Source organism: Anthonomus grandis, chromosome 1 (assembly GCF_022605725.1).
Source record: "Anthonomus grandis grandis chromosome 1, icAntGran1.3, whole genome shotgun sequence".
Taxonomy (NCBI): domain Eukaryota; kingdom Metazoa; phylum Arthropoda; class Insecta; order Coleoptera; family Curculionidae; genus Anthonomus; species Anthonomus grandis.
In genome coordinates this window covers 40973017-41000921 of record NC_065546.1, presented here as the reverse complement: position 1 = coordinate 41000921, position 27905 = coordinate 40973017, and the positions used below count along the sequence as shown (strand labels likewise).

Genomic DNA, 27905 nt, shown 5'->3' with positions numbered 1-27905 from the left:
TTCGGGTATCCCCCACGTATCGGTTTTTTTCAAAAAAATTATTTTTTTTCCAATTCGAACTAACTATACCAGCGGATTGTTCTCATCAAGTAGATCACGAAAATACCGGGTTATAAGGGAATCCGAGCAGAACTAAGAAATCGAGTATTTTTTTGAGGCCAAAAATGGGCATCAAAAATGCCATATCTCGGCTATTATAAAAACTACGACCTTGCGGATATTCTCGTTGAATTCAAAATGACAAAACTAAGACAAAACCGTTGGAATTTTCGCGATAGCTCCTATAGAAGCCGAGATATCAGCCTTTAAAGTTTGGTTTTTTCCGTTTTTTACGTATACGGGTAATCGATATTATACCCCACGTATCGATTTTTTTCAAATTTTTTTTTTCGAATTCAAACTAATTAGGACATTTTGGACGAAATTTAATTTATAAGAAGAAATGGGCTTTTATTGGCAAACGAAAAATCGATTGGACAGCCACATTCATATGTAAGGAATGTTTGTAGACAGCACAATGATCAGCGGAAATTGTCAAGTCAGTACAACTATGTTGCTATATACCTACAAAGGCGGTTCATTTTTGAGGTTATGGATATTGGTAAGGTAAGAAATTGATAGCCGAAATTAATTAATAAATTGAAATTTGAGGTATAAACATGAACATTAAAAAATCATTTAACAATAACAGGCAACCATGTAGTTATTAGGACAAAAGACCAGCTTGGCAATACCGCGATTCAATGTGCTTTCTATAAGCATTAATGTTACAACATTGAATACACTAGAATGAACATTGGCTATTTTGGGTTGAGCATCATTTTAAAGTGCAAACGCTGTAAATTTCGTCCGGAGATATTCTCTCGATGGTATTTGGCTATTGCGTGCTTTATCTACGTTTGAATTGTTACCTACTTTTTATATATTATTGTTATTATAAGGATATTTTCGGTGATTCCTATGCATTTTCTTATTAATAATAGATAATAAAATTATTATAAACTTGCTTTTTACTAATAAATGGTAAAGAAATGTGTCACATATATTAGAAACTTTACTACAACTATCTCCTAAGGACGTTTGTGGTAGTAATAAAACTACTGGCTTTGAATAGTGAAAAAGTTTATTTTTATCTAATTAAAGATAATCATCAGAATCAAAATAGTAATGTAAAGGCAAATACACTGATTTTGATTGTAACAGTACTCTCCCACACAATCATCATTTTCTAACCCCATAAGACTAAAAGAAATACTTAAGAAATCATATAACCTCTTAAATTTTCAAGAATTACTTTGTTCAGAGAGTTCTTTTAAGTATCTGCGCTTTGATCACTGATGTACTAAAACCTTAGTTCTAAAAAACTCCAGTTTGAAGCTGGTCCTGGGTGCTTGGATGACTTTTAACGCAGCCTGGCTGTAGGAGTAAATGATGATTTCAGTCTCCGGGCCCTCTTTAACTTCTTCCCTGGTGGCCACCTCGAGAATAACGAACATTTCCGCTTAAAAGACTGTCGAATGTTTCCAAGCGAGAAAGCTTATCCTTGATCACTATCGCTACGATATACTTCAGCTTCTAACAGCCCTGTTTGGGCCATTCTTGAACCGACTGTTTACCATATTTGCAAATCCTTTCGAGGTTGAGCCTCTATGTTACGCCATTCTTTCCTGCTTACTATGTCATCCTCAAAGAAACCTCCTAATCACACAGCAGGAGCAGAGGAGCTTGAGGAGCAGCAGGATTGGTACTTCCTTCTTTGCCAGGCTTATTTTTTATTTACAGGCTATATTGTGATTGTGTGACTGTTAATACGTGGGACATCCTTGTAGACCCTTATAAACACGCTTAGCTGAGCACTTAAGTAAGCCCTCTTCTGCATTTGGGTTAGAATACAAGATCTAGTAACTATAATTTTAGTTTAAGGTCTAATTCTAAGTTTGCCTGTATACCGGTAATTAAATTATAACGTATATTTATACTCTTCACCCAAACATAAAATCCCTGTTGAAGCCTAGTTCGTTTTAACATCCAACTTTTGTGACAATTTTATGGTCAATGCTTCTAGGCCGATTTGTCGCCACTATAGTTTCGACAGGTTTGACGCTGAATTTGAAGTGAAGTTGAGAGAAGGATAATTCTAACCTATTTTAATGTTGTATAACTAACATCCTTCCTTATCTCAAATATTGTACGGCCTTCTACATTTAGTAATTACATTTTACATTTAGTGATTTGTAGTCTTGAATTTTGCTTTAATTTGTGACAACATTTTTCCACCATTATGTGGAACTCCTGTGCGTAACTAATAAGTGAGTACATTTTATTTCTCTATCTCTAAGTTCAATATTTTTTTCCTATAAATAAAAAATCATATTCAACTCACTGTCAAATAGAAGTCTTATAAGCCGAAAGAGCTCTTCTAAGCTATTAATAAACCTTTCGCCGAATATACAGGGTGTAACATAAGTGATGACTTTAATTTTAAGGGATGATTCCTTATCATATTTTAAGTAAAAAAGTTCATATAAACATATGTCCGGAAACGCTTCGTTTTCGAGCCTGTATCTCGAATTACTCAAATTAAAAATTCGTGTTAAACCTTTTTTTTTAAATAGATTTTTTATTAATATCTCATAAACGCATTTACCGAATTTGTTGAAATCTTTACACTTTGTTAGTCACTTTATAAGGTACCTTTTGGAATTTTCACATCTGGCCTAGAAATTTCAGGGGCAAGTATGATATTTTTTTAAAATAAAGCCTCTAAAAATGAAACTTTTTTGTCTCTTAATTTTATTTCGTATCTTGCTTCGTTTAGAACTAAATTTTAAAAACCATATTTTAGCACGTCTATCGGGCCTCCATAAAAAAAAACCTAAAATGCTTCAAAATTGATTTTATTGGGAATACTACATATTTATGCAGGTATGTATAAAAATTTCTCTGATAAGAACATTCCTGTCTTACATTAATATTTACCCGGTACTGGGTACTGTTAGTTGAATGTGTTTTACTGTGCAGATAACTATGAATAACGCCGAATTAGCTCAAACGCATTTCATTTATGGCCTTGCAGATAGAAATGGTGCAGAAGCCCGTCGAATTTATCATGAACGCTTTCCCGATAGACCAATTCCAGCAGAAAGAACTTTCATAAGACTTCATGCCCGTCTGTGTGAGACTGGATCTGTCAATGCTCAAGCTGAGCCCGTTGGTAGACCGAGGGCAATAATGACGCCACAACTAGAGGAAGTAATTCTCCAAGCAGTGGAAGACGATCCGTCAACAAGTACATGAAGAATCGAGATCGAGACAAGTACATGAAGAATCTCGACAATCGAGATTGTCAAGATCCCACATTTTGTCCTCTTGCTTAATTACATGCTGGACTGCTTTTCGCCAATTCTCTGGTGTCGCTTCCGTAATGGCTTGATCAAACAGTAGCTTAACATCTTTCATTTTAAAAGTCGTGTTTTGTCTTGCTACAAATCCTTTTACCTGCGCCCATATCAGTTCTATAGGATTTAGTTCGCAATGATATGGCGGTAAGCGCAGTACAGTTATATTATATTTTTCGGCTATATCTTCCACGGCGTATTTCATGAAACGAGTTTTGTGTAAGTTTGCTATTGCCAGCAGTTCTTTTTTTATCAAATTTGCTTCAAACGCAATACCTTTTGCAGTCAGCCAATCGATAATTTCTTGCTTTCTCCAACTTGAAGTTGGCGTCTTCTCTATTCGCCGTGAATGATAGCTTGCGTTATCCATAACCACCACCGAATTAGCCGGAAGAAATTTTATCATTTCACCAAAATAGTCCTCGAAAACGTCCGAGTTCATGTCTTCATGGTAATCTCCTGTGCGAGTCGACTCAAAGGTTAGCAGACCTTCTTTTAAAAATCCCTCTTCGCTTCCAATATGTGTGATTATAAGTCTTTTTCCTTTTCCCGAAGGTACTTTATTACCCGTAGACAGGCCTTCTATGAAAGCTTGGCGAGCACTGGTTATATTTTTGTCTTGCCACATTTTTTGGACTATATAACCTTCGTTAATCCACGTCTCATCAAGATAAAAAAACTTTCTTTTGCTCCCTGCGGTACTGCTTGATACTTCTCAAGTATTGTCGTCTCCAACAAACAATTTCGTCGCTCTCCAGTAAAAGTGCTTTGCGGTTATGCTTTTCCCAGGCAAAATCCATATTTTTTAATTTTATTTAGATTAATGTGATTTGACTATAGTTTGTAAAAGGTATCTAGGGCCAGTGAGGTATTGTGAATTTGGCTCCAAACATATACTTCTTGTAAACAACACGTGATCACGTTTTGGATTTTCCCCTTGAACAGTAGTTCAGTGCGGATTTGTTTTTTTTTTCTAATTCTTCGCCTTAAGCATACCTCAAGTAACTCTTAATTTTTTTTTTCAACTTTTATTTATTTAAAATTACTACAGTATTACATTTTGAATAATTATCTAAATTTAAATATCTCAGTGGAATTTAATTTTTTATATAAATGGAAGTGACTATGTAAATTCTTGGATGATTATAACAATCTGGTGGACCTATGGACTGTTATTTGAGTTTTTCCCAAATTATTTTCAGCTTTTAGGATCTAGGTACAGGCATAAATATAGGTCATCATTTTCTTGATTAATGGGGGCTTATATTCCATCATAATATATCAGGGTTTGGTGTAAAATATTTAAATCAAGTGGCGCTCTTATTAAAATTTCTCCCACTAAGGTAGTGTCTAAAAGCTGTGTCTCCACTGTCTAATAGCTGGCGGCCACCAAATCTCTGAATCTTTTAAAACAAAATTTGCTTGTCTGGACTTATTTTTTTGTGATTGGATAGTAGGTATGACTCACACGGGTTGGAAATAAATTGGTTTGAGCCGAGTTACGCGCTATTACTTTTTCCTCCTAGGCTGAATGGTGATACTTACAGACAATTTTTAGAAGAAATATTGCCAGATTTATTAGAAGACGTACCACTAGCAACAAGAAATACCATGTGGTTTATGCACGACGGTGCACCTGCTCATTTTAGTTTTGTCGCTCGAAACTATCTAAATGATACTTTTGCTCAGCAATGGATAGGTCGGGGGGGACCTCAGCTATGGCCAGCACGATCTCCAGACCTGAATATTCTGGACTATTTCTTTTGGGGATATCTGAAATCGCTTGTTTATGCGACGCCAGTTGTGGATGAAAACGATTTGAGAAACCCGATTGTAAACTCTTCTAATGTCATACGCAACACTGACATTTCTAGGCCAGATGTGAGAATTCCAAAAGGTACCTTATAAAGTGACTAACAAAATGTAAAGATTTCAACAAAATCGATAAATGCGTTTATGAGATATTAATAAAAAATCGATTTTAAAAAAAAGTTTTACACTCTGTATGTCGAAAACGAAGCATTTCCGGACATATGTTTATACGAACTTTTTTACTTAAAATATGACAAGGAATCACCCCTTAAAATTAAAGTCATCGCTTATGTTACACCCTGTATATGGTATGCATATTTCGTTTAAAAAAGCCTGAAACTTTAGATATTTTATCTAAAATTATAAAATTTTTAACAACAGTTACTGTGTTTACCGCCAGAGGGGGGAGCATTAACATGCACTAAATTAAAAATAAAACTCACCCTTCAATGTATCTAGGGTATAAAACATAATTAAAATCATTAAAAAAACATAATGTAAAAAGTCAAATTTCACAACTGACTTGCTCTAAAAATTAACTTTTTAAAAGGAAAAAACTCGTTACATCCTTGGAAATGGTGTTCCTAATTCCTTTTTAAATTCCAGGGCTGTGGAAAATAAGAAATAAGCAGAAGGGCAACTACTTCAGTCCCTAGATAAAATGGACGTGATGATACTTAAAATGCATCTTTTTATCCCCTAGAGAAGTGCCTTAAGTCTCTTAAGATTATGTTTAATAGCACTTCGAGCTCTTTGAAATGAGTTTTCTCATTATTTTTACATTATCTTACAAGAAATACTGAATTTTTATTATAATTGAGCTAAGTAATAAGTTTGAGCGAAAACCTAAAAAACTATATTTTAATCATTTTTATACAGTTTTTTGGGGGAAATTAATTAAAATAAAAGAGATTTATCATTGTCGAAATTTTATGAGTTTCCTGTAAAAATATTTTACTCAAATATCGCGTTTTGTTCAGAGCCTCAATAATATTCTCGGGTAACGCTGCAATTTTTCCATGTCAAAAGTCTGCGAAGCGTATGCTGTTTGCCCAAGCTGTTTGCCAGCAGCATCATGGAATAGAGAAAAGTTTTCCTAATACGCAGCTTGCATAACAATTTTGAGATATCAAGCAGATTCTTTAATAGTAGAAACAGAAATAAATTTGCTGTATATAGATATTTTTGGGCAATATACCAGGAGAAAAGAGTGGAATAAAGCAATTTTATGGTAAAATCATTCGCCAAAGCGTTCATACTATAACATTGTAAGCTAAGTAATTTGATTAGGACCGAAATAGTTTATCAAGCATTTTTTAATTTATATAAAAAAAATTAAATTGGTTTGATGTTAAAATTGATTTAATACTAAGATGCTAGTACAATTAGGAAAAATTAAGTAAACAAATTTTCAAAAGCAAAAAAACAAAATCAACGTACTACTTTCCTGTTAGCAATACTCAATGCTATGTTGTTAGTACAATTATTAAACATAAAGTGAATAAATGTTCAGGAAAAAGTTATAAAAAATTATTTTTTTCTATAGTAAATAATACGTTTATACAGTATATTTCTTCGAGAAATGCTTTGATGAATAGGTCAAAGGGCAATATTAAAAATTTTCTATACAACAAAGAGAAGTAGGAATTCACAAAATAAAGCAAAAAAATTTGAAATTTATATAGCATCGGCAAGAAGTCCTAATTGTAAGCTAAGATATTTGATTAATATTGAAGTAATAAAAAACTTTTTTGAAAGTAGTATAGCATTTTTATTTTTTTGGTTGCTTTTATAATGTAATAATTTAATATTGTATGAATAGGTAGTACTAATCGCGATATCTACTGTCTAGTTAATGGCATTGTAAAAATAAGAACTCCTAGATGGAGTTAACAGTTCTTCGCTTTGAATGTTAAATAATTTCCTTGAATCAGGTTGTTTTTCTCTCTCTCTCTCTCTCTGACTAACGTGATTTTTCTATCTGTTTGTCTTTGTCATTAGTCACTTACGCGATGCTCAAGGACCAACTTTACGAATTGGCATTTTCAATACCGGGTTATTGTTGCTATTCTTTTTCCTGTAACTTGACTACTACGCCTTTTGGGATTGGATTGATTGTACTCGCTGCAACTTAACTCTTAACTGGCGTGGTGACATTTTGAAACACAAACCACGTTATGGGGTCTCTAGGACTCTCAAAAAATTTTTCCTGGGACAATATTTTGACTTGACAACAGATTATAACAGTGTTATATTTTCTGTTTTATATTTTAGGGTAAAAAGGGCATTCCATAAAAAAAACCTATAAAGAAAATTCACTTTATTTTAACATAAAACAAAAGCGGTAATCTATCCAAAAAAACAAATAAAAAGAACATTTTTTTCTAAATGCGTAGGCAACCTTACGCCATCAAAATATTCGTTAAACTACTGTAGCTTTTTCTTTGTAATATATACCTGCAAAAAAATACTTGGTTATACAAAAGATATTTATACAAAAATCTGCAAGGATTATTTACCGTGATTTTTTTTTTTCATTTATTCACTTTCATCGACATCAATGAGCACATGATTTTGCATTTTGTGCATAAATAAGAAGCCTTCCTCCGTAGTCTTGGGTTGCAACGTGAGCAGTATTTTCTTGCGTTTCTATGTAAAACTTCCGGCTCTTCGTCGTTCTGTGGTTCAGTTGCAATTGCTAGTACCTTTTTGATACTCTCTCTCAAATGGTTTGGTAGACCAGGGTTGGCGGCTCTTTGAATAAGAAGAGGAACATATAGTTGTTTAGCCAGCAATTTTAGAAATTCAAGTCTTGATAACACCTGCCTGTTTTTATGAGATTGATGAATTATACAGTGTTTTCATTTCAAAACAATCCACCCTTAGAATTAGATATACAGGGGGGCGTTTAATTATGCATTTACTGAAGTTCTGTCAATCACCTCCTCACCTCCAGCTAAGCTCACTTTAATATGTCAAATGGGAACCTCCATCGTGTGATACATCATAGTAAGGAGCGTAAAATTCTCTATTCAACGGTACCAAAAAAAATGAAATCGGTAAATGTGTAAGCAAATAGCGAAAATGTCTAGAAATAATGAATATTTTATTTACGCCAAACTTTCGTATGTCAAATGGCTACCCCATGGTGTGATACATTATTTTAAAGGGCATTCATTATGCTATCAATAGATGTAAGAAAAAATAAAATTGATTGACCAAGAAGCAATTAAAGTATAAATCGGTAGGGTAGAAAAACAAATTTAATTAGTTTAACAAATTTATTTTATTAAATGTTCAAAATGCGCGCCGTTATTAGCAAGACAATAAAAAAGCCTATTTTCAAACTCCTTACGAACATTGGCAAGGGTCTGCCCGCTAATTTCTCTGCATTCTTGAAATATTCTATTTTTTTAAATTCTCAATATTCTCAGGTGGGGTTTTATAAACTTTGCTTTTTAAGTAGCCCCAAAGAAAAATACATAGTCTATACTCTATTTCCTTTTTGGTGAGAGCACAGTGCCTCATTATTTATGCAGAAGTAGCATAAATATAGGGTGAGTCTTCCATTTTTCTACATGTAACAAAATGATAAACCAGGCTGTTTTTACCAATTTTAAGTAGACAAGTCCTGTATGGTCTCAAATACAATAGGTCGTAAAATTCGGAACAATGGTTACGAGTTCATTTTTATGACAAACGGGTTGCCAGTGTCGTCCCGACTATGGATATTGATTTTAATTTTTAAGTTAAATAGTAAAATCTGTTATGAAAAATTTATAAATAATGTTGGATTTTATCTATTATCTATTAGATAAAGATTTTTAGAAAAAGTATGGTTGGTAGGTATAACCTATATTTATTAAATTAACAAGAAACATTTCTTAAAAGCGGAAAAGCCTCATTATAAAACTATGGCAAATAAAATGAAATATAAAAATTTGATTAATACCGCAATTTGATTGTTTTTTAAATGTTTAAAAAATTGTTGTAAAATTTCATTTTTTTAATACCAACCAATAAAAAATGCAACTCTCCAAACATATCTTATCATTTATAAGAAAGGTACATAAATATAAGGATCTTTTAATTTATTAACCATATTTACATATATTATACAATAAAAATATTTACGAAATATACAAAAAAAAATCAATTTATAAATCACACATTTCATTACTCTCATCGCTTTCATCCGAATCAGACATTCTCACTGTTATAACTAAGGGTTGGACAGTTTCTTCTAGAAGATTATCGAGGGTCCACATCTTTTCTTCTTCTTTTATAGCATGATTCACAGCATTGCTCCAGTTTTCTTGGGTAACGTTATCCATTGCTGCTTTCAGAAGTTCTCTCACATCTTTTAATTTAAAGGTTTTATTATTTCTAGCCACAAATCTTTTTACTTGAGCCCAAATTAACTCTATAGGATTTAATTCACAATGGTAAGGTGGCAAACGAAGTACAGTTATATTGTGTTGTTTTGCTATTTCGTCAACAACGTGTCTTTTATATTTTGATTTATTTTCTGTAACTATTTTCAGAAGCTCTGTTTTTCCCGCGTCATCTCCAAAAGATATTTCTTTTTCGGTAAGCCAGTTTTTTATTTCCCCTTTTCGCCAGCAGGATGATGGTAATTTTTCTATTAATCTTGTATGGTAGCTGGCATTGTCTATAACAATAATTGAATTTTCGGGAATTGACTTGATCATTTCGGAAAAATAATCTTCAAAAACATCAGCGTTCATTTCTTCGTGGTAATCCTTAGTTGACTTCGATTCGAATTCAAACAGACCGCCATTTAAAAATCCTTTATAGCTCCCAATATGTGTAATTATTAATCTGTGGCCCTTACCAGAAGGAGACTTCAAGCCAGTCGATAAACCTTCTAAAAAAGCCTGACGGGAGCTTCCAACATTTTTATCCTGCCAGCACTTAAGCCAGGTTTCATCCAAATAATAAATGTTTCTTCCTTCCTTTCGATACTCCTTAATTTGTCTTAAATACTTTCTTCTCCAACAGACTATTTCTTCTTTATCTATTAAAATAGATTTTCTATTTTGCTTTTGCCAAGAAAAATGTAATTCGTGTAAAATTTTCCATAATTTTTTTCTTCCCATTTCTGGTACATTTTCGTCTTCTTTTATAAGTGTCAAAATTTTGTCGATAGTTGGGATTTCATTCTTAAAATAAAATGAATGTACTGTCCTCCTGATGATATGCTTTGCTGTCTCATCAACTGCTATCAGCTTCCTACCGGCAGTTTTCTTTACACTCTTCTTAGGCAAGTTCTCACGGTTTTCACTTTTTCTATCACTAAGAAGTCCGTAAATTGTTGCATAACTTATGTCAGTCATATTAGCACATGTAGAAACTAGATTTCTAACAGTACTTAGAGGCATTTGATGCATAAGTGCATAATGTACGTTTAGTACTATAGTCCTTGCTTTAAAATCTAAAACACCTTTACACACTACGGGGCTAACCTTTGACATTCTTATAACAAATGCGCAACAATACTGAAAAATAAATTAAGTTTTTAGGATATATCTACATTATATACCATAAAATATAACTACCTGTTTGCATTTAAGATTGCACAATTTAGGTACCTATAATACTTATACCTCCATATTTACCTACCTAGACAATATCTACTTATAAGGGTTAAAAAGAACTTGTTCATTAGGTACTTAAGTAATTCAAAGAATTTATGGCTAAAATTGGCCTATTTCTTACACTATTAAATAAACCCAACAAATGAAAACATTCAGGTCTTAATGTACTTGAAAAGTGGGACGCCAATGGTTTACCACCGTTTTATGGCTATCGACCCTTTCGTGTGCTCCTACGGATTAAGAAATGGACTATAGTGGGGTTAGGTCCGGAAACCGCGCAGGCCATTCGATTGCACCACGTTGAAAATTATTTCTATTCTTTCGGCTAGCGTATACACCATTTTATTAACTCACTGTTTTAACTAAAATTGAAAAATTGCACGCTTCAAACTGACAGTTTTAACAATAATAAATCGCCTGCTTTTTAAACGCCTTAAAAATGTAAGGTATTGCAGTGTTTTTTTGTACCTATTAGGTAGGTTTCGCAAAAAATATAAGTGAAATAAATACACATACAAAGTTATAAGACTGCAAAGATTTTTGGAAAAAATTTGAAGACACTGTTTTTTCTCGCAAATAACGGTACACATTCTTTACTTAAAAAAATAAATAATTTGCTTGAACTAAATGTACTGTTTGCTACCACACATTTTGACTTCTAAATTGCTTGTATTGTTTTTTTGATGATCTATTATAAAAAGTGTAAGAATTTTAAAATGATGTAGGTACCACACTAAAAGTATTCATTTAAAATACCAAAGTTTGGCGTAAATAAAATATTCATTATTTCTAGACATTTTCGCTAACTATTTGCTTACACATTTACCGATTTCATTTTTTTTGGTACCGTTGAATAGAGAATTTTACCCTGCTTACTATGATGTATCACAAGATGGGGGTTCCCATTTGACATATTAAAGTGAGGTTAGCTGGAGGTGAGGAGGTGATTGACAGAACTTCAGTAAATGCATAATTAAACGTCCCCCTGTATATCGAATTTGACGGGTTTTTTTTTTTTTTTTTTTTTTAAGAAAGTTATTAAGGGTGGATTGTTTTGAAATGAAAGCACTGTATATGCATTCATTCCATTCATATCGACAATTCTATAGAATATTGCCATTGGCCATCGTCTTGTACGTCTGCTACCCGAATACTTGAAACATTTTTTGTCCACACCTGATTTCGTGTTTTTGTAAAATTCATTTATCTCCTGCAATCCTGTATCTGGGTCAACATTTTTAGTGTGGTGCGGGGATGAAAGGAGGACAACAGCTTTTCCCTTCTTCGGTACGATCGATAATAAAGTTATTGATTTGGTATTGCGATAGAGACATGACCCTACTTCTCTTGTTCTGAAAGGAAGGAATTTAAGAGGTTCTTCACGCTTATTTTTTTTAGTATACCAACGTGCGTGAGTTTGTTTTTTAATAAAATATCCTTCAAATATTCAATAGTTCAATTGAACTGTACCAGTTGTCTCCCGTGATATTCCTGTTGGTCCCAAAGATTGGTTTGCAAAGGCGAACAACAGCTTCCGTAGGAATAGCCAGCTTCTTCGCTTTGTCAGTCAAGTCCTCTGAAGTGTCGCTACCTTTACCACAATATATATAGGTGATGTACACATAATGAGTTCTGGCATCAGCTAAGCATTGCACCTTCACTCCATATTTTTCAGGTTTACTGGGTATGTGTTTAAAACGACATCGACCTTTAAAACCCACAAACATTTCATCTACCGTAACATTTCTACCCAAAGTATTAGCAGCCTGTGAATTTTTGTTGAATTTTTTTCAAAATTTCTGATATTGCAGCCGCTGAATCAATTTTCATTCGCTGCTTTCTTTTGTTGCGTGTATCAGATCGGATACATGTCAGAAGCACTTGAAACCTACGGGCTAAAAAACCAGTCGGAATATTTCTCTTCCAGTTACATCTGTGGCGAATATAGCTCCTGTACTTTCGTTATTTGATTTGAATATAGATGTCCAGTGCAAGAGACCAAGGAATCTATTAATCTCAATTTCGTTGGTGTCTCTAAATTCAGTGCGATTCTCATTGGAAGCCTTCTGTCTCTACTCCTGTAATTTTAGGTTAATGTAATGTACCATACATAACTTCTAACATGTCTTGGCTAAACATTTTTTTCCAGGCGTCAATTCGTCAAATATGCCACGCATAGAAGGGAGCTTTAGAATGTTGTGGCTGGGAATGCGGATGTTTCGTGTAGGTTCAACCGATGACCACTTATAACGATTTTTCCCATAATAATTTTTTCTTACATGTTCATTCCTTTCTTGATCTAAGTTCTCCTCCATCTCATCTTCCATTTCGTCCACAACATTCTCGACTCCTGCAGATGTATCAATTTCTTCCTCGGACATTTCACTTTGGGATTCATGTGCACTGAAAACATATTCACCATCTTCCATACTATCTCCTTCAAGATCTGAAGAATCACTGCCCACGCCTGAATAGTCTCTTCAAATTCGGGATCACCCGATTGCAACACTTTCGACGAGTTGCCATTTCTCAAAAAGGTCAAGAAAACTACGCTGTGAGGTCCCAGGGACTAGCACGCGCTCGGTTGAAAGGTACAATAGTGACTGACAATTTTGTCGTGCTAACATGAGGTTGCTGAGGCCATAGAAGGAAGGTAATAAAAAGGGTTCCGCGCTGGGATAAAAGGCTAAAAATGAATACCTGCTAATATAGTTCTGGGAGTCCCTGGGACTCCACAACGTCTGTTAAGGGTTAAAGCTAAGCAAGGCAATGTTGTATTGTCAATTCTTGTAAAACTAAGCCTGCGTGGGATTATTTATCGAAGAGGTACCCAGAAATTGCGTTTTGTTTTCTAAATGGTGTGGTCTTCAGGTTAACCATTTCAATTGCTCGAGGTTGGGATTCGACCTCATAGTTATGGTAACACTAGCCATGTAAAGTGAAATATTACTTTAATACACTTTATAAAGGACCCTCCAATATCTTGAGATAAGCTTGATTCCTATTTTTTGTTAAACGTTTTCTCATGGTTTTTAAGGCCGCCATTTTTGCGGTTGTACGTATTAATTTTAGGGTCCTATGCCGGATCCTAAACCTTAATGAGATCTTAGGTAAGGACTTACGCCAGATCTTAAGCCGAGTCTTAAGTTTTTAGGGGCATCCCAAGACCATCGCGAGACATCTCAGGTGCTGTTCACATTTCCCATTATAAATTAGAGCTTTATCAGGATTTATTGCTTCTTCGTTACGTTATTGATCGGACCTTAGTCGGCTGCTATCGTTGAATCTGCACAATGGGTCACCAGCTGGTCAAGGAAGATAAAAGGAACGTGAAAGCAATGTTACGATTTTATTTTGGAACTAGTCATATCGCTAATTTATATCATTTGATGGCTCCTTAATTTATTAATTATTGTCTAGTATCTAAAGTTCTTTCTTGGTAATTTACATTATAATGTAATTTACATATCTACCTAAATAATAATTTATTCAATACCTTTTAATCTTACTATCCTGATTTTCACTCAGTTTTATATGTCAGCAACCGCACTGAAAGGTATATGTATTTTTTATTTGATTTAGTACATGTTCTACAGTGTAAAGTGCGGTAGGTTACTGGCTGGCTTTAGCCAAAGGGTAGTTATATACTAGCAAGATAGTGATTTTTTTAATGTTTTAGAACTTTAATGCATTAAGTTTTGATTTCAGGCCCTATCATATTAGGAATGCAATTCTAAAGAGAGCACCTCTACATTCTTCAATATGTTTATAGAGCGAGCAGATCTACAGAAACCACACTACATCAATTAATACAAATCATTGAGAAAAGTATAAGTGATTAAGAAATAGCCATTTGCTCTTTTCTAGATATATCTGGAGCATTAATTAATACGTCACATGTACCAATCAAAAATGCCCTAAAGAAGAGAAACTTGAATAAAACCATAATTCAATATATTTTTTAAATGCTTGCTACAAGTACAGCTGAGATAACTGCAAGTGAAGAGGCTACAGGCATCAGAACTACTCATAGCATGGTCCAAGAAGGAGTGATCATCTTACACATAGAACTTAGTAGTCGATGAACTACTTCAAATATTGACAAACTATGGAATGAACTGCATAGGATATGGTAGTGATATAGTCATTATAGCGAAAGGCAGGTATAAGGTAGGACCTCACGCAAGAAAGCCTAAGCATTACGGAAAAATGGGTGCGTTAGAAGTAAACATCAATTCGGCAACAGGTACCATTGTATGATTCGCTCATAAAAGAAAAATGCAACCCATCAAAGATACTTATCTGAGCGGGAATTTGTATATACATCGAATGAAATAAAAAATCTGCAAATGGCACCTACGGAACAGTGGTGTGGCATGACTCAATAAAGTCAAGCACAGTAACGCCCAAACTCAACAGAGTTCGATAACTTGCACGCGTATGCATTGCAGAGGCTATAGAAACGTATCCCACAGAAGCACTGGAAGTTACAGTTGACCTAGAATCTTTTCGTATGCTATATTTTAAACAATATCTACTCACCTGTTTGATGCTCCCAAGGATGCTATAATTAGAGAATATCACTCTGTGACGAATGTCACTATAAAAAGTGACTGGAAAAATGAAAAAATTACCCAGTTTTTTAAATTGAATACCATCAAATGGTACACAAATAGTTCTAAAACCGAAAAAGGAACACTATCTGGAGAATTCGGGCCTGGCAGCAAATACTCGGAGAAATAGACGGTATAGAAAGATGCGCTCAATTAACACTGACCAGATACTATCTCAAGCAGCAGATCGGAATCTTCACCGACCGTGAAGCGGCTAAAATGGTAAGAGATTGTTAAGGGAAATTAAATGAGCTAGGAAAGAAAATTAAAGTTGCAATATTTTGAGTACCTAAGTACGAGGTAACGAAGATCCAATATTTTGGCGAAAAAGTGTTCCGGCTCTCAATTTGTGGAACTCAAACATTTCTGAGTCAGAGGCAAGAGTACATACAGGGTGTCCCGAAACTACATCGCAATATTTTACTAGCCGCATCTTTGTCTAAAAATAAGACAAAAACTTCATATACAGGAGTCTTGAAAAGTAAATCGTTTTCATGTTACAGGGAGTTTTATAATTCCTATTGAGGGTGGTCTTTTGTTAATATTTTCGAAACGCCTGGTTATTTTTTGAAATTTTTATCGTACACTACTGTTATTGTTACTAACTGATTTTATAACATTTTATGCTAAAATGCATACAGGGTCGTTTAAAATTAGTGGTCAGCAAAGATAAAAATGTCATGACTTTTTTTCTGGTTACTTTTTATTTATTTGGATAGTAAAATTAATAAGAAGAAAATTTAAAAAAAAATTTACATAAAAAAGGTACTCTTATCTTATTTCGTTAGAAGCCTCCGGTTTCAAGAAAAATAATTTAAGAAAAAAAGTTTCAAAAAAGTTCATGACTTGGTACTGAAAAGGTAACTATGTATAAAATAAAAAATTGCAGTTGGCTACATTTTTAACAATTTGTTGACTCAAAATGATCTCAAGCTCTCACGAGTTTAACTAAAACTAAACTACGTATTTCCACAGGTTTTTTAACGGAGTATTATAATGTTGAGCATCTTTGAGAACACGGCAGGAAATTAAAACTAGCACAGTCTAGTAAATGGAGATTCTGCGGGAAAGAGAAATATACCTCAGAATACTTAGTAACTGCTTGCAAAACCGTTGCCTAAAGTTTCTGCATAAATCATAGCATCACTAAAGCACAATTATTAGTCTTTATCAAAGCAATAGGATTATTCAAAGTAATTTGAATGGAGACTGACATCAGTAATTAGAAATGAGCACACAATAGATCTTATACTTAGATCGTAGTGTAATTTCACCCTCATTTTAATCTAACCCTAATCTAATCTAGTTTGACATAGCACTGTTACCGAATTTGTAATATCTTTTCTATTTATAGTTTTCGCATATGATATATTAATAAATTAACACCAATATAAAATATATGTACAAAAGAATTTAATGCAAACAAATCTGATATATATTTTTTTAAATTATTAATCAGCCATTTATTTCTAAAGCATGTGTATTAAACGATAAAAAAACTGACAATTGTTATTATTAATAATAATATTATCTGCTATAAAATTGGTATAATTTATTTCTATTTTTTTTTTACATACATACCAATGGAGCAAACAATTATTTCCAGAACATCTGTTCATTTGAGCGAACAATTAGCTTATTTTAGCTGTTTTAGCTCGTCTAAATAGCTGTTCTATTATTGTTATCAGCACTATTAAAACAATAATTGCTATATTAACAGGTTTATTTAATATTATTGGAAAAAAGCATACCAGGGGAATACTATTTTTAATCAAACAATTTTCTCCGAAAATTTAAAATAAACATTCTTTAGTATTAAGGGATTTATTTACAAATAATTAATATTTAAATCGGTACAAATCATACATAATACTAAAATAAATATAAAAATGTTTATTTATGATTTAAAATTAAAATTTTATCATGATTGTAGTGCCTTATTAAATAGAGTATTTAAAATTTCATATTTGCTAATAATGTTAATTAAATTATTTTGTATATTGCAATACCGATTTAGCTGTTTCTATAAAATACGTTCGTCTGTAAAATATGATAATGGAATTGGTTTTGTTTTTGCATTAGAAAATTGCGTGTATTTAATTTAAATATTTTCTTTATATACTATTAACTTTACAGTGAAAAATTTTTAGTAACAGAACTAAAAAAAACTTATAAGTAAATTATATACTTACATTTGTTGGCCCTGGGTACATAATGAAATACAGCTCTGAATCCCTTGCCTTCGATATTCTCGTCCGATTTGAAATATATCCATAAATGCCTATTAGACGATCTGACGTTCGGTGGAAATTCGTTTATGCCGCAAAAGTGCAATAGAACATTGTTAAATCCGTATTTTCCATCACGCACTTCGAGGAAATCATTTTTACATCCGTCGGATTTTTCGATTTCGAACCAGTCGAGGAAGTCTAGGTCTATTACGTGGTTTTTGGGAGCTGAAACAAAGAGATGGCTATATTATTTATAGTTTGTTCCAGAAGGATGGACTTTGACTTTATATTATTTTTTGTAAATAATTCGATTAACCCAGTATTTTTCGGTATGGAAAATGTAACCAAAAATCATCAATCTAATATGTCTAAAATGACATTTTCATTATACCGAATATCATGCATAAATATTTTTTGAAAAATATAAATTTTGGTAAAATTGTTTATTTCCCTTAGGATTAAAGAAATGAAAATAACTCATGGCATTACGGGCAAATATTTGTGGTCGATCCAATTATGTGTTCTATTTGAGGTCGGGTCGGTTTAAAATGCGTATATGCGGGTAAAAGCAAAAAATCTATTAGCAAAAAAATTTTTTTAGGCAAAAATTAACTACTTCAACTTTAAATTAAATTGTTTGACGGCTACTTGGGTTTGATAATAACAAGTTATCAGGTAGAATGAGCTGGGTAAAAGTAATTCCCTCACTTTAAATGTTCCACTTTATATCGATGGCACCAATTTAGCACCCTTTGTCATAAAAGCTAAATGTTGCACAACTCCCCCGAGCCGGATTACCTTAGCATTTATAGGCCTAATCGGACACATAAAAACAAACGTTTTTATCTGCGTAAGCACGTGCCTAAAATCCAAATGTCATAAAATTAGATATGGAAGGGCACGTTTAACTATGTCGGTAGGTGTCCTTTATGTTGTCGAAGATCTTCGCTCCTTACAGATTATTCTATAAAAAGGAACTTGTTATGACTTAAGCCAATATTATGAATTTTAGAGGAGGGTAAAGCATAAGGGTGAGTAGGGTTAATTGTATCTTTTTTGTCGAATCTTTTTGGCTTTAGCAGTACAAGTTTAAATAACTTAAGGATGGAGAAAACTTTCGCTAAAATACATTTCTTGTTAGCAACGTTACTATTCAAGCCTTAAAAGCAATTCGCTTTTGAATATTTGATGCTAGCATTACTGTATTTATAGCATTGTATAGCAATATTGTCAGCTAGATAACGTTTTAAAAAGTTTCATGTACTTCTTTTTTTGACAATATAAAATTAAAGTCTATACCTAGTAATAGTTATTGATATGTGCCTCTTTCTTTCAATTCCTTTTCTCTCCAAGTCAAAAAAACCAAAGGAAAAAAAGAGAACTAAATTGAGCCTTTTAAACCAAGAAAAATTGAAATGGTCTAAATGACAATCGTTCATAAAACTCATACTACCTTACCTACCTTACCTACTTACCTAGATTAGTCCCTACATACAACTTAAAATCTTACCATTAATTAATTATTAGAATAATACTGAGTGCTTTTAATACTTCTTAAATTTGAAGTTTCCTTACTTTCTAAAATTAAATCAATATAAAAAATTATTTATAATAAATTTAGTCAATTTAACAGCATTATAAGCAAACATTTTCAAAAGCGCCAGTTTATTTAATCAATAACTAATAAAAAAAATTTTTTTAATGAAAAATGCACAATTTAAATGGATATGAAACCTAACCTCCATTTTTTAAAATCTTAGTAAGTTATGAAGATTATGTCTCTGTGACATTTCATATATTAGATTTCGAATACGTTCAAGTAGACTAGTAGGTTGAAAAAAGGCGTCCTTTGTTAAACATTCACATCCAAGTTTTTTTGAGTAATTATGGACAGTTTTGTTAGGGTTTTTCTTAAAAGATCTATGTATTTAAATGTCTCTTGTGTTGCCTTATATTTGTTTAAAAGTTTCATTGTTGGGGCCTGAATAATATCTAGGTATTTCAAAAATTTCTTTAAAAAATTCAAAGATTTATATACAGGGTGGCCATTTGAAAACGAAACAGAGCCTATTTTGGGTCCCTCAGAATATTTGCGAAAAAATCCTCGGACCCGTCAATTTTTGATTCAATGTGACCATTTTTTTTGCTAGTTTCGCCCCCTTGAGGGCAAAGCCCTAGCGGGGGTGACAAGGGCCCCCAAAATTTTAAACGAAACGGGGGGTCGGGTGATACCTTATTTCGAAGGTATTTTTATGTGGATTATAACCCTAAAGTTTTAAATCGTTACAATTTGCCTAGTCGATACAGGGGCTAGGTAGGTATCTATGCCAATTCTACAAGGGAACTCTTGGTTATTGTTGAGACTGTTATTATAGCAACATTTTGAAGTTTAATAGTGTTTGTCAATTACTGCTGTCAGATCATAGTGTGTCAAACAAATAGCTCTTTAAAGTTAGTTAGTTACAACATTGAGTGTGATAATGGTTTATTCACTTGCTGAAAGAGTTGAAATAATTTCTCTTTTCTTCGCGAACAATGAAAATGCTAATAGAACTGCCCAGCTCTTTAACACACTACAAAACCCTAATCGACAGGTCCATCGCAAGTACATTTTGGAATTGGTTCAAAAATTTAGGGAAACTGGGTCTGTGGCTAATAAAAAGCGCGAAATGGATAATCCAGTGGTGAATGAAGCTTCAGAAGTAGCTATTTTAGGCCATATTGTGTAAGATCCTACATTGAGCACAAGGAAGTTATCAACCGTGTCTGGTATTAAGAGAAGCAGCATTCAGAAGATATTAAAAAAAAACAAGTTTCATCCGTACAAAATGCATCTGGTACAAGAACTAAACGAAGACGATTTTGATAGGCGAGTACAATTTTGTGAAACTATATCTGAACAAGCCGCCAATGATCCACACTTTCTATTTAATGTATGTTTTTCTGACGAATGCTCCTTTTTCCTAAACGGTACTGTGAATCGTCACAACTGTCGCTATTGGGCTGATTCAAATTCCAGAATATTTCGTGAGGTGCATACACAACATCCTAAAAAATTAAATGTTTGGGCTGGCATTTTTGATAAACATATCGTAGGCCCCTTTTTTACCTGGCAATTTAACAGGAGAGATGTACCTGGAGTTATTAGAAAATACAATTTATCCAGCATTAGTGGAGATACTAGAAAATAACGACGAGTACTTGGAAAATCGTCTAGTATTTCAGCAAGATGGGTCGCCACCCCAGTATGCTGCAAGGGTTCGTCAATATTTGGACCAAACGTTTCTAGGACAATGGATTGGAAGAAGAGGAGCTATTGAATGGCCTCCTCGTTCCCCGGACTTAAGCCCGTTAGATTTTTTTTATAGGACCATTTAAAAACTAAACGCAAATAGTACACAACCACCATTTTTTATTCAAAGTGGTGCAATCTCTATCTTTCTTAAAAACTACTTATTCTCGAGATATAAATTATTTGCTTAAAAATGACGTATAAATAATATATGTACTGAAAGAATAATACTCATAAAAGAAATAAATAGACGTAATAAATGCTAGAAAAAGTATCATTTAAAAAAGAGGCACTGATATTCTTATAATAGATGGTATATGCGAATGTTAAAATTATTCCTTACAAAATAAAAATAATCTTAGTTTGCTCATTAAGAACAATCATGAAAGCAAATATAAGTACATTCTAAATTAAAAGTGCTTAATTTAAATGGATATGAAGCTGTTAGTTAATTGTTTTGCTCAAAAAAAGTTTTAAATGTAAATTGTTAATTATTGTGCATCAGCTCATTCTAATTTAATTTAAAACTATAGTTTAAAATTAATAATTTCTTCTAATTATTATATAATTTCTTTTATTGGATATGTTCTATCAAACTCTATAATTTTTCTCACATTTTTAACACATTAAAACATCCTATTACAAGTGCATTTAAACGAAAAATATACGGAATATTAAGTTACGTTATATAAGACAAGAGATGGCACATAGGAAAGTTTGCAATTCAGAAAAAGGCGAAAGTCGAGACGGGAAATAGCGCCTGTCGTGACAGGAGATAAGAGCAAAGGCCCTTTAATGGAACATAAGGGAAATGATTGTGCGCCTTTTATCTTTTCGGTATAAAGGAGGGTGTAAATAAAAATTTCAAAGTAAATTAATGAAAAAATATATAAAATTTCATAATATTGTATGAAATTTCAGTTATGTTGGAGTTCAGTAAGTTTTAATTTAAAAAAGATTTTACAAGATGATTTAAGGCAGGAAGGAAAAATAAATCACGTAAATTCTTTTAGTGCCCCCCTTAAAAAATAGAATAAACGTATAGAATGCCTCTGATAAAAATTCACTAATTTAATTAGTTGAAACAGTTCCATCTAGTTTTCCTAGTCTGAACACATCAAACTTTCGGGAAAGTTTCTTGAAATATCCTTCTGACAGCGGCTGAGTCATTAAGTTTTTTCGGGCTAAGATAAATGACTTAGGTTTATAGAAAACTCTGAAAGAGGGAAATCCAAGATAACAAGGTCGAGATTGTAACATTCAGAAATAAGTTAAAATTTTTCATTCAGATGATAACTAGAAGATGATGTTTTCATTATACTCAGATTCAGATAATATTGAAAATCTCGATAAAATGGTTAGAAAAATGAGATTTATAATTCAAAGATCTTATGCCGTCACAAAAATAGCAAACTACAAGAGCAAAGATGGATACTCAAAACATTCAGATGAAAAATGAAAAATTATATTTCTTTATATCGCCATCTCAGTTTAGAGTAAACAATTATATTTTTTCTACATCGTTCAATAAACTATGGGAGAAAACAATAGTATTTAGAAAATTGAAGCAGAATATTATTGTCCTGAGGAGCAAACCTCGTCCAAAAGTACAAAAATTCTTCGCAGTAGGTAAAATGCAACATTTGCTATACGACATGTACAATTTAACAATTAAATGGGTGAATAAGCATTGAAACACCATAGCCTCCAGTCGCACTCTTTTTAGATAGATTTAGGATTTAAGTAGAGGATCTTTTGTGTTAAATGAGTTAACCTAATAAGTTTATTGACGAATTGTTAAGCTCTGATCTACGGTTGATCACATTTTTTTTTCAGTTTTTCAAAAGTTGAGGCAGATAGTAAGCTGTTTTGGACAATTACTCGCCTCTGCTCAGTGAGTCGCTGCTCGGTTACATTCTGCAAATTTATTTATTTTATTTATTTATTTATCAAAAACAAATAGGATGTTAACAGGCCGAAACCCAAAGGAACATCCATAAATTACAAAGTGTTTCAGGTGTACTTAACTAATACAAAATTAAAAAATAATTCAAGAGCAGAAATACATTAAAGTGCTAAGTTTCTAATTTTGTGTTTTTGTTAGTTAGAACAAGGATCTCTGATTTTCTTTTTAAACATAGAAAGAGAGCGGCAAAATAAATGTACAGAAAAAAATTTGGAATTATATAAGGAAAGCATACGACTTAACGGCAAGTTCCTTGCTACATTGGTTCTATACAAACAGACTGGAAACAAATAAGAATTTCGAAAATTTCGCTGAGGTATATGAAAAGGTATTTGGGATATTAGATAACTCGAGTCAATCTGATAGTTAATTATTTTATAGAGAAAGAACATGTCTGTGTGGGAGCGCCGTGTTTTAAGTGAATATAATTGATATTTAACTCTAAGTTCTATTAAATTAGCATGTAGGTTAAATATACCAGTATTTTTATAGTCCAAAAATCTTAAAAATTTATTTTGTATTATTTTCAATCTGTTAGCATGCACCGCATATTGCGGAGCCCAGACGACAGAGGCAAAACCCAAACGACTATAAATATAGGCAAAATATAATGCTTTTAGAGAGCTATTAGAAGTTAATAGCTTACTATTTCTTACAATTAATCCCAGCATTCGATTACACTTGATGCTTAAGTAATTAATATGTTCTGCGAAAGTTAGCTTTTGATCATATATGACACCCAGATCCCTCACTTTATCAGTCCTCTATTCCATTAGTAGAATTCCATTAAAATTATGATCGAATTGAAATAAGTTAGTATTACGTGTAAAACTAATGAATGCGCATTTATCATAATTAAGGTAAAGTTTATTTCTCTGACAATATTCATAAAATCTGTCCAAATCATTTTGTAAGAGAAAGCAATCACCGAGATTATTAATGGAAGCAAAAATCTTAATATCGTCTGCATAAAGTAATATTTTAGAAGAAGGTAAAACATTTTATAACATCATTTAAATAGATTATAAGTAATAAGGGCCCCAAGTGGAAACCTTAAGGTACGCCTGAGGGAACTGGATACGTGGAGGACTGGTGGCCATGTACAGTGACATACTGGGATCGATTAAAAATGTACGACGCTAACCACCGCAGGAGATCTCAATGAAATCCCACTCCAGCAAGTTTCTGTAATAAAGTGTTATGATCAATTTTGTCAAATGCTTTGCTGAAGTCGGTGTACACAGAGTCTACCTGCGTCTGACAATCCATTGAACAGAGTATATATTCCGAGAAAACAACTAAGTTGGAATCAATTGATCGTTTGGGAAAAAAACCGTGCTGCTCATCGATAATTATAGGTTTTAGAAAATGTATCAATTTATTATGAATTAATGATTCAAAAATTTTACCGAAGATATCAAGTTTACTTATTGGTCTATAGGTAATTTTTCACACTAGATTTGTTACCACTTTTATAAATTGGCACCACATTAGCCATCTTTCACTTGCAAGGGAACACACATTGCTTAAGAGATAAGTTATAAATAATAGACAATGGTTTATATAGCGACTGTGCACATTTTTTTACAAAAATAGACGGTATACCAACAGGCCCGCCACCCTTACTCTCGTCCAAGTCGGACAGAGCTCTCCATACTTCCTCTGAATCTAAAAAGAATGCATTAGGAATAATTGCATTAAATATGGGTGAATTATTATGATTTACTGACTGTACATACATAGGGTTTAAAAGCTTCCCTAAAAAAATCTGAGAATAGTTGGCTGACCTGAGGTCCCCGAGCAGCTTTCTGATCAACGTATATAGATTTGGGTATCCCACTACTTTTATTGTTAACCGAGATCAATTGCCAGAATTTCTTTTTATTCTTTGAAATATCATTATCAACAGATTTTACATAACTAACATAATCCGAATGTATTATTGTTTTACTTTGCCGACGTAACTCACTAAATACGCGATAATGAATTTCAGAGTTTGATCTTTTCCATTTTTTATGAGCTCGATTCTTTTGCAAAATTTTATCAATAGTTTTTTTTACTAAAATAAAGTGGAAAATTTTTATTAATTTGTTTTAAAGGTACATAATTATTTATTGCATGGTTTACAATTTCATAAAATTTACTTATACATAAATTTATGTTATAATCTTTAAAAATGTCTTCCCAATCAAAATTATCAAAATGCAAATTTAGACCATCGTAAATCACCTTTTTTAAAATTATGGACAATTATGGACAATTATGGATCAAGTATTCGGTTATTTTAGTTTTTGAGATTATTCATTTGGAAAAGACCAAAGAAGTTAAGCATGTCATAAAAAGTATTAAATTTAGGGTTATGATTTTCATCTACATAGTAAATTTCTCTCGGTATCAAATTAATAGTAGCGAAATTAAAATCATCGCAGATTAAAATTTTGTCCCCTAATATAAAATTTAAAATGCTCTGAAGCTTATCCAAGGAGCAGGTTAGCGCAAGATCATTACCTGGTGGAATATAAACACAGCAAAAATGGGCTTTACCGCCATTCTTAAAGTAAATCATAACCCAGACATCCTCTGCATCACTTTCCCACTCTGAAAGTCTCACAACAGTATATTCGTGTGACGCAGCAATTAAACATCCACCTCCATCACTTTTCACGCTCCCAGTCTGTTCTCGGTCTCGTCGAAAAACATGGTAACCATCGAAAAACATGGTAATAGTTCGGAATCAAAAACATCAGTATTCAACCAGGTTTCTGTTAGAAAGATACAATTAAAGTTGTTGGAGAGTAAATTACACTTGAAATCATGGGTTTTAGATCTTAGGCCCCTTACATTTTGATAAAAAGATGAAAAAAACGTGAACAGGATATATTAAGACCAAGAAAATATCACTGCCACAAATCTAAGTTAAATTTTAAAGAAAAAGCCTACATAGTAAGCAAATCTTCCTCACTTCTTATATGTTTGACATTGCTTCCGGGCATTTTTCGCATTAAAATATTGCCATTATTAATCCAGACATATTTGTAAGACTTGGCTCGAGCTTGTTCGCGAGTTTTTTTAAAAAGGAGTTTATTATGTGGGGATCGATTTTCATTTATGAATATGTTATTTGATATACCTTCAAGAGACAGACCGTCTTTATTATTATCTCTTCTTAGTTTTGAGACCTGAAGAACATTATCTCTTACTTTGCGTGATGCATATTTTATTACCACATTCTTAGGTTGATCTTTGCGAAAGGATTGAACCCTCTGCGTATGCTCTATAGCATCTTCTTCAACTTCAACTCCGATCAAGGTGTGAATCCTCTTGACTATGCTAATAAGATCCTCATTTCTTCCTTTAGGGAGTCCCTGTATTTCTATATTGGTGTTTCTAGATACCTGGTCATAATCGTTGACCCTCCCGGAAAGCTCCTTAACAGTCTTTTTTAAGGTCTCGTTTTCCGTTTTTAATATTTGAATTACCTTCATTTCTTCACTTAACTTCTTTAGAGATTCCTCAAACTCCGACACCTTATGAGAACAAAAATCCACAGACTGTAAAAGTTCATCTTGCTTAGTGCGGAACTCGCGAATTTGAGCCTTAATATCTCTCATAAAATCGACCATTTCAGCTTTAAATCCAATATCAGCAGTACTCGTGGAATAACCCAGTCCAATTGGGGCATCGATTGGACTTTGACCCACAGGATCGCCGCTGCCGCTGCAACTTGAACATTTCCACAAAATGCCCAGTTTATCGCTAATGATACTTACTTGATTTATCGATAGACCAACACATTTAGCATGATAAGAATTCCTACAGATTCCTTGGCATTGTATACCTGGAGATTTTTTCGTTATTTGTGACGTGGAGGATATACATATTGGCGACATTGTTTACTTAATACGCGAACTACTTCATATGTCGTTATGATATTATAGATTATCACTAAGAATACTGCAAGTTAAAAAATGGCACACAATTTACTTTAACTAAGAGACTTTAGCTACTAAATATTGCGTTTAAATAGAGAGCTGCGTAAGTACACACTGAGAAACGCTATTGAACTGTGATAATCTTGGGCAAAAGCACAATGGGCGGTTCTGTAGGAGACTAAATCTGTTTGAAACATACAACTTAAATACAACTTTACAACTTTTTTTTTTATAAAACCAATACAACTTTTGTAGTCTAAGAAATAGTGACTTGTCTTTTTCTTAAGACCTTAAGAAGACTAGCGAAGGAAGCAGCATGATGTCAAGTATCAACAAACCTATTGTCTAATGTGGCCTTCGCCATCGGCTTTGCAGAATCAAGAAATAAGAGAATCAAACCATCTAGATTCTTCAAATCTTCTTAGAGTTTCAAGAAAAATACAGGTCACTATTTCTTAGACTATAAAAGTTGCAGAGAAAAGGAAGCTGCTAAATTAAACAAAAGACATGAATTTTTCTAAGTACGCTCCTACTATAAAATTAGAATGTTTCAAACAGATTTAACCACCAACAGAACAGCCCATAGTGCTTTTACCCAAGAATATCATGATTTGCAGAATGTAACCGAGCAGCGACTCACTGAGCAGAGGCGAGTAATTGTCGAAAACAGCTTACTATCTGCCTCAACTAACCGTAGATCAGATCTTAACAATTCGTCAATAAACTTCTAAAAATGATTATGGAAGGCTCCGTAAGTGCAGTACGAATAAGAAGCAAAGCTTTCAACTTTTTTTTACTATAAATATTAGAGTAAAATAGTGAGACGCCATCTCGTCACTCATTTTTAAAACAGCTGTATAGAAGGTGACAAGGGATGCAACAAAATGACTTTTTTATTTACAAATCGAGGCCTCCGTTTTATATTAACCTTTGTGGATGATATAGATATCGGTGGGAACTCAATTGAGAACATTAAGCAAGAATTAAAAAAAAAATTAAATCTGCCTCGGAAAATATAGGTCTGAAGATAAATGAGAATAAAA

At 32.9% G+C, this 27905-nt stretch overlaps 1 protein-coding gene across 2 annotated transcripts in view; it reads right to left on the bottom strand.

The window, feature by feature from the left end:
• LOC126737743 (neuropilin and tolloid-like protein 2) overlaps positions 1-27905 on the bottom strand; it is a 622239-nt gene that overhangs the window by 123553 nt on the left and 470781 nt on the right. For both annotated transcript variants that reach the window (XM_050442771.1, XM_050442764.1), the window contains one exon: positions 17634-17897. In XM_050442771.1, coding sequence (XP_050298728.1) covers positions 17634-17897 — 264 coding nt within the window. The remainder of the gene's footprint in view (positions 1-17633; positions 17898-27905) is intronic.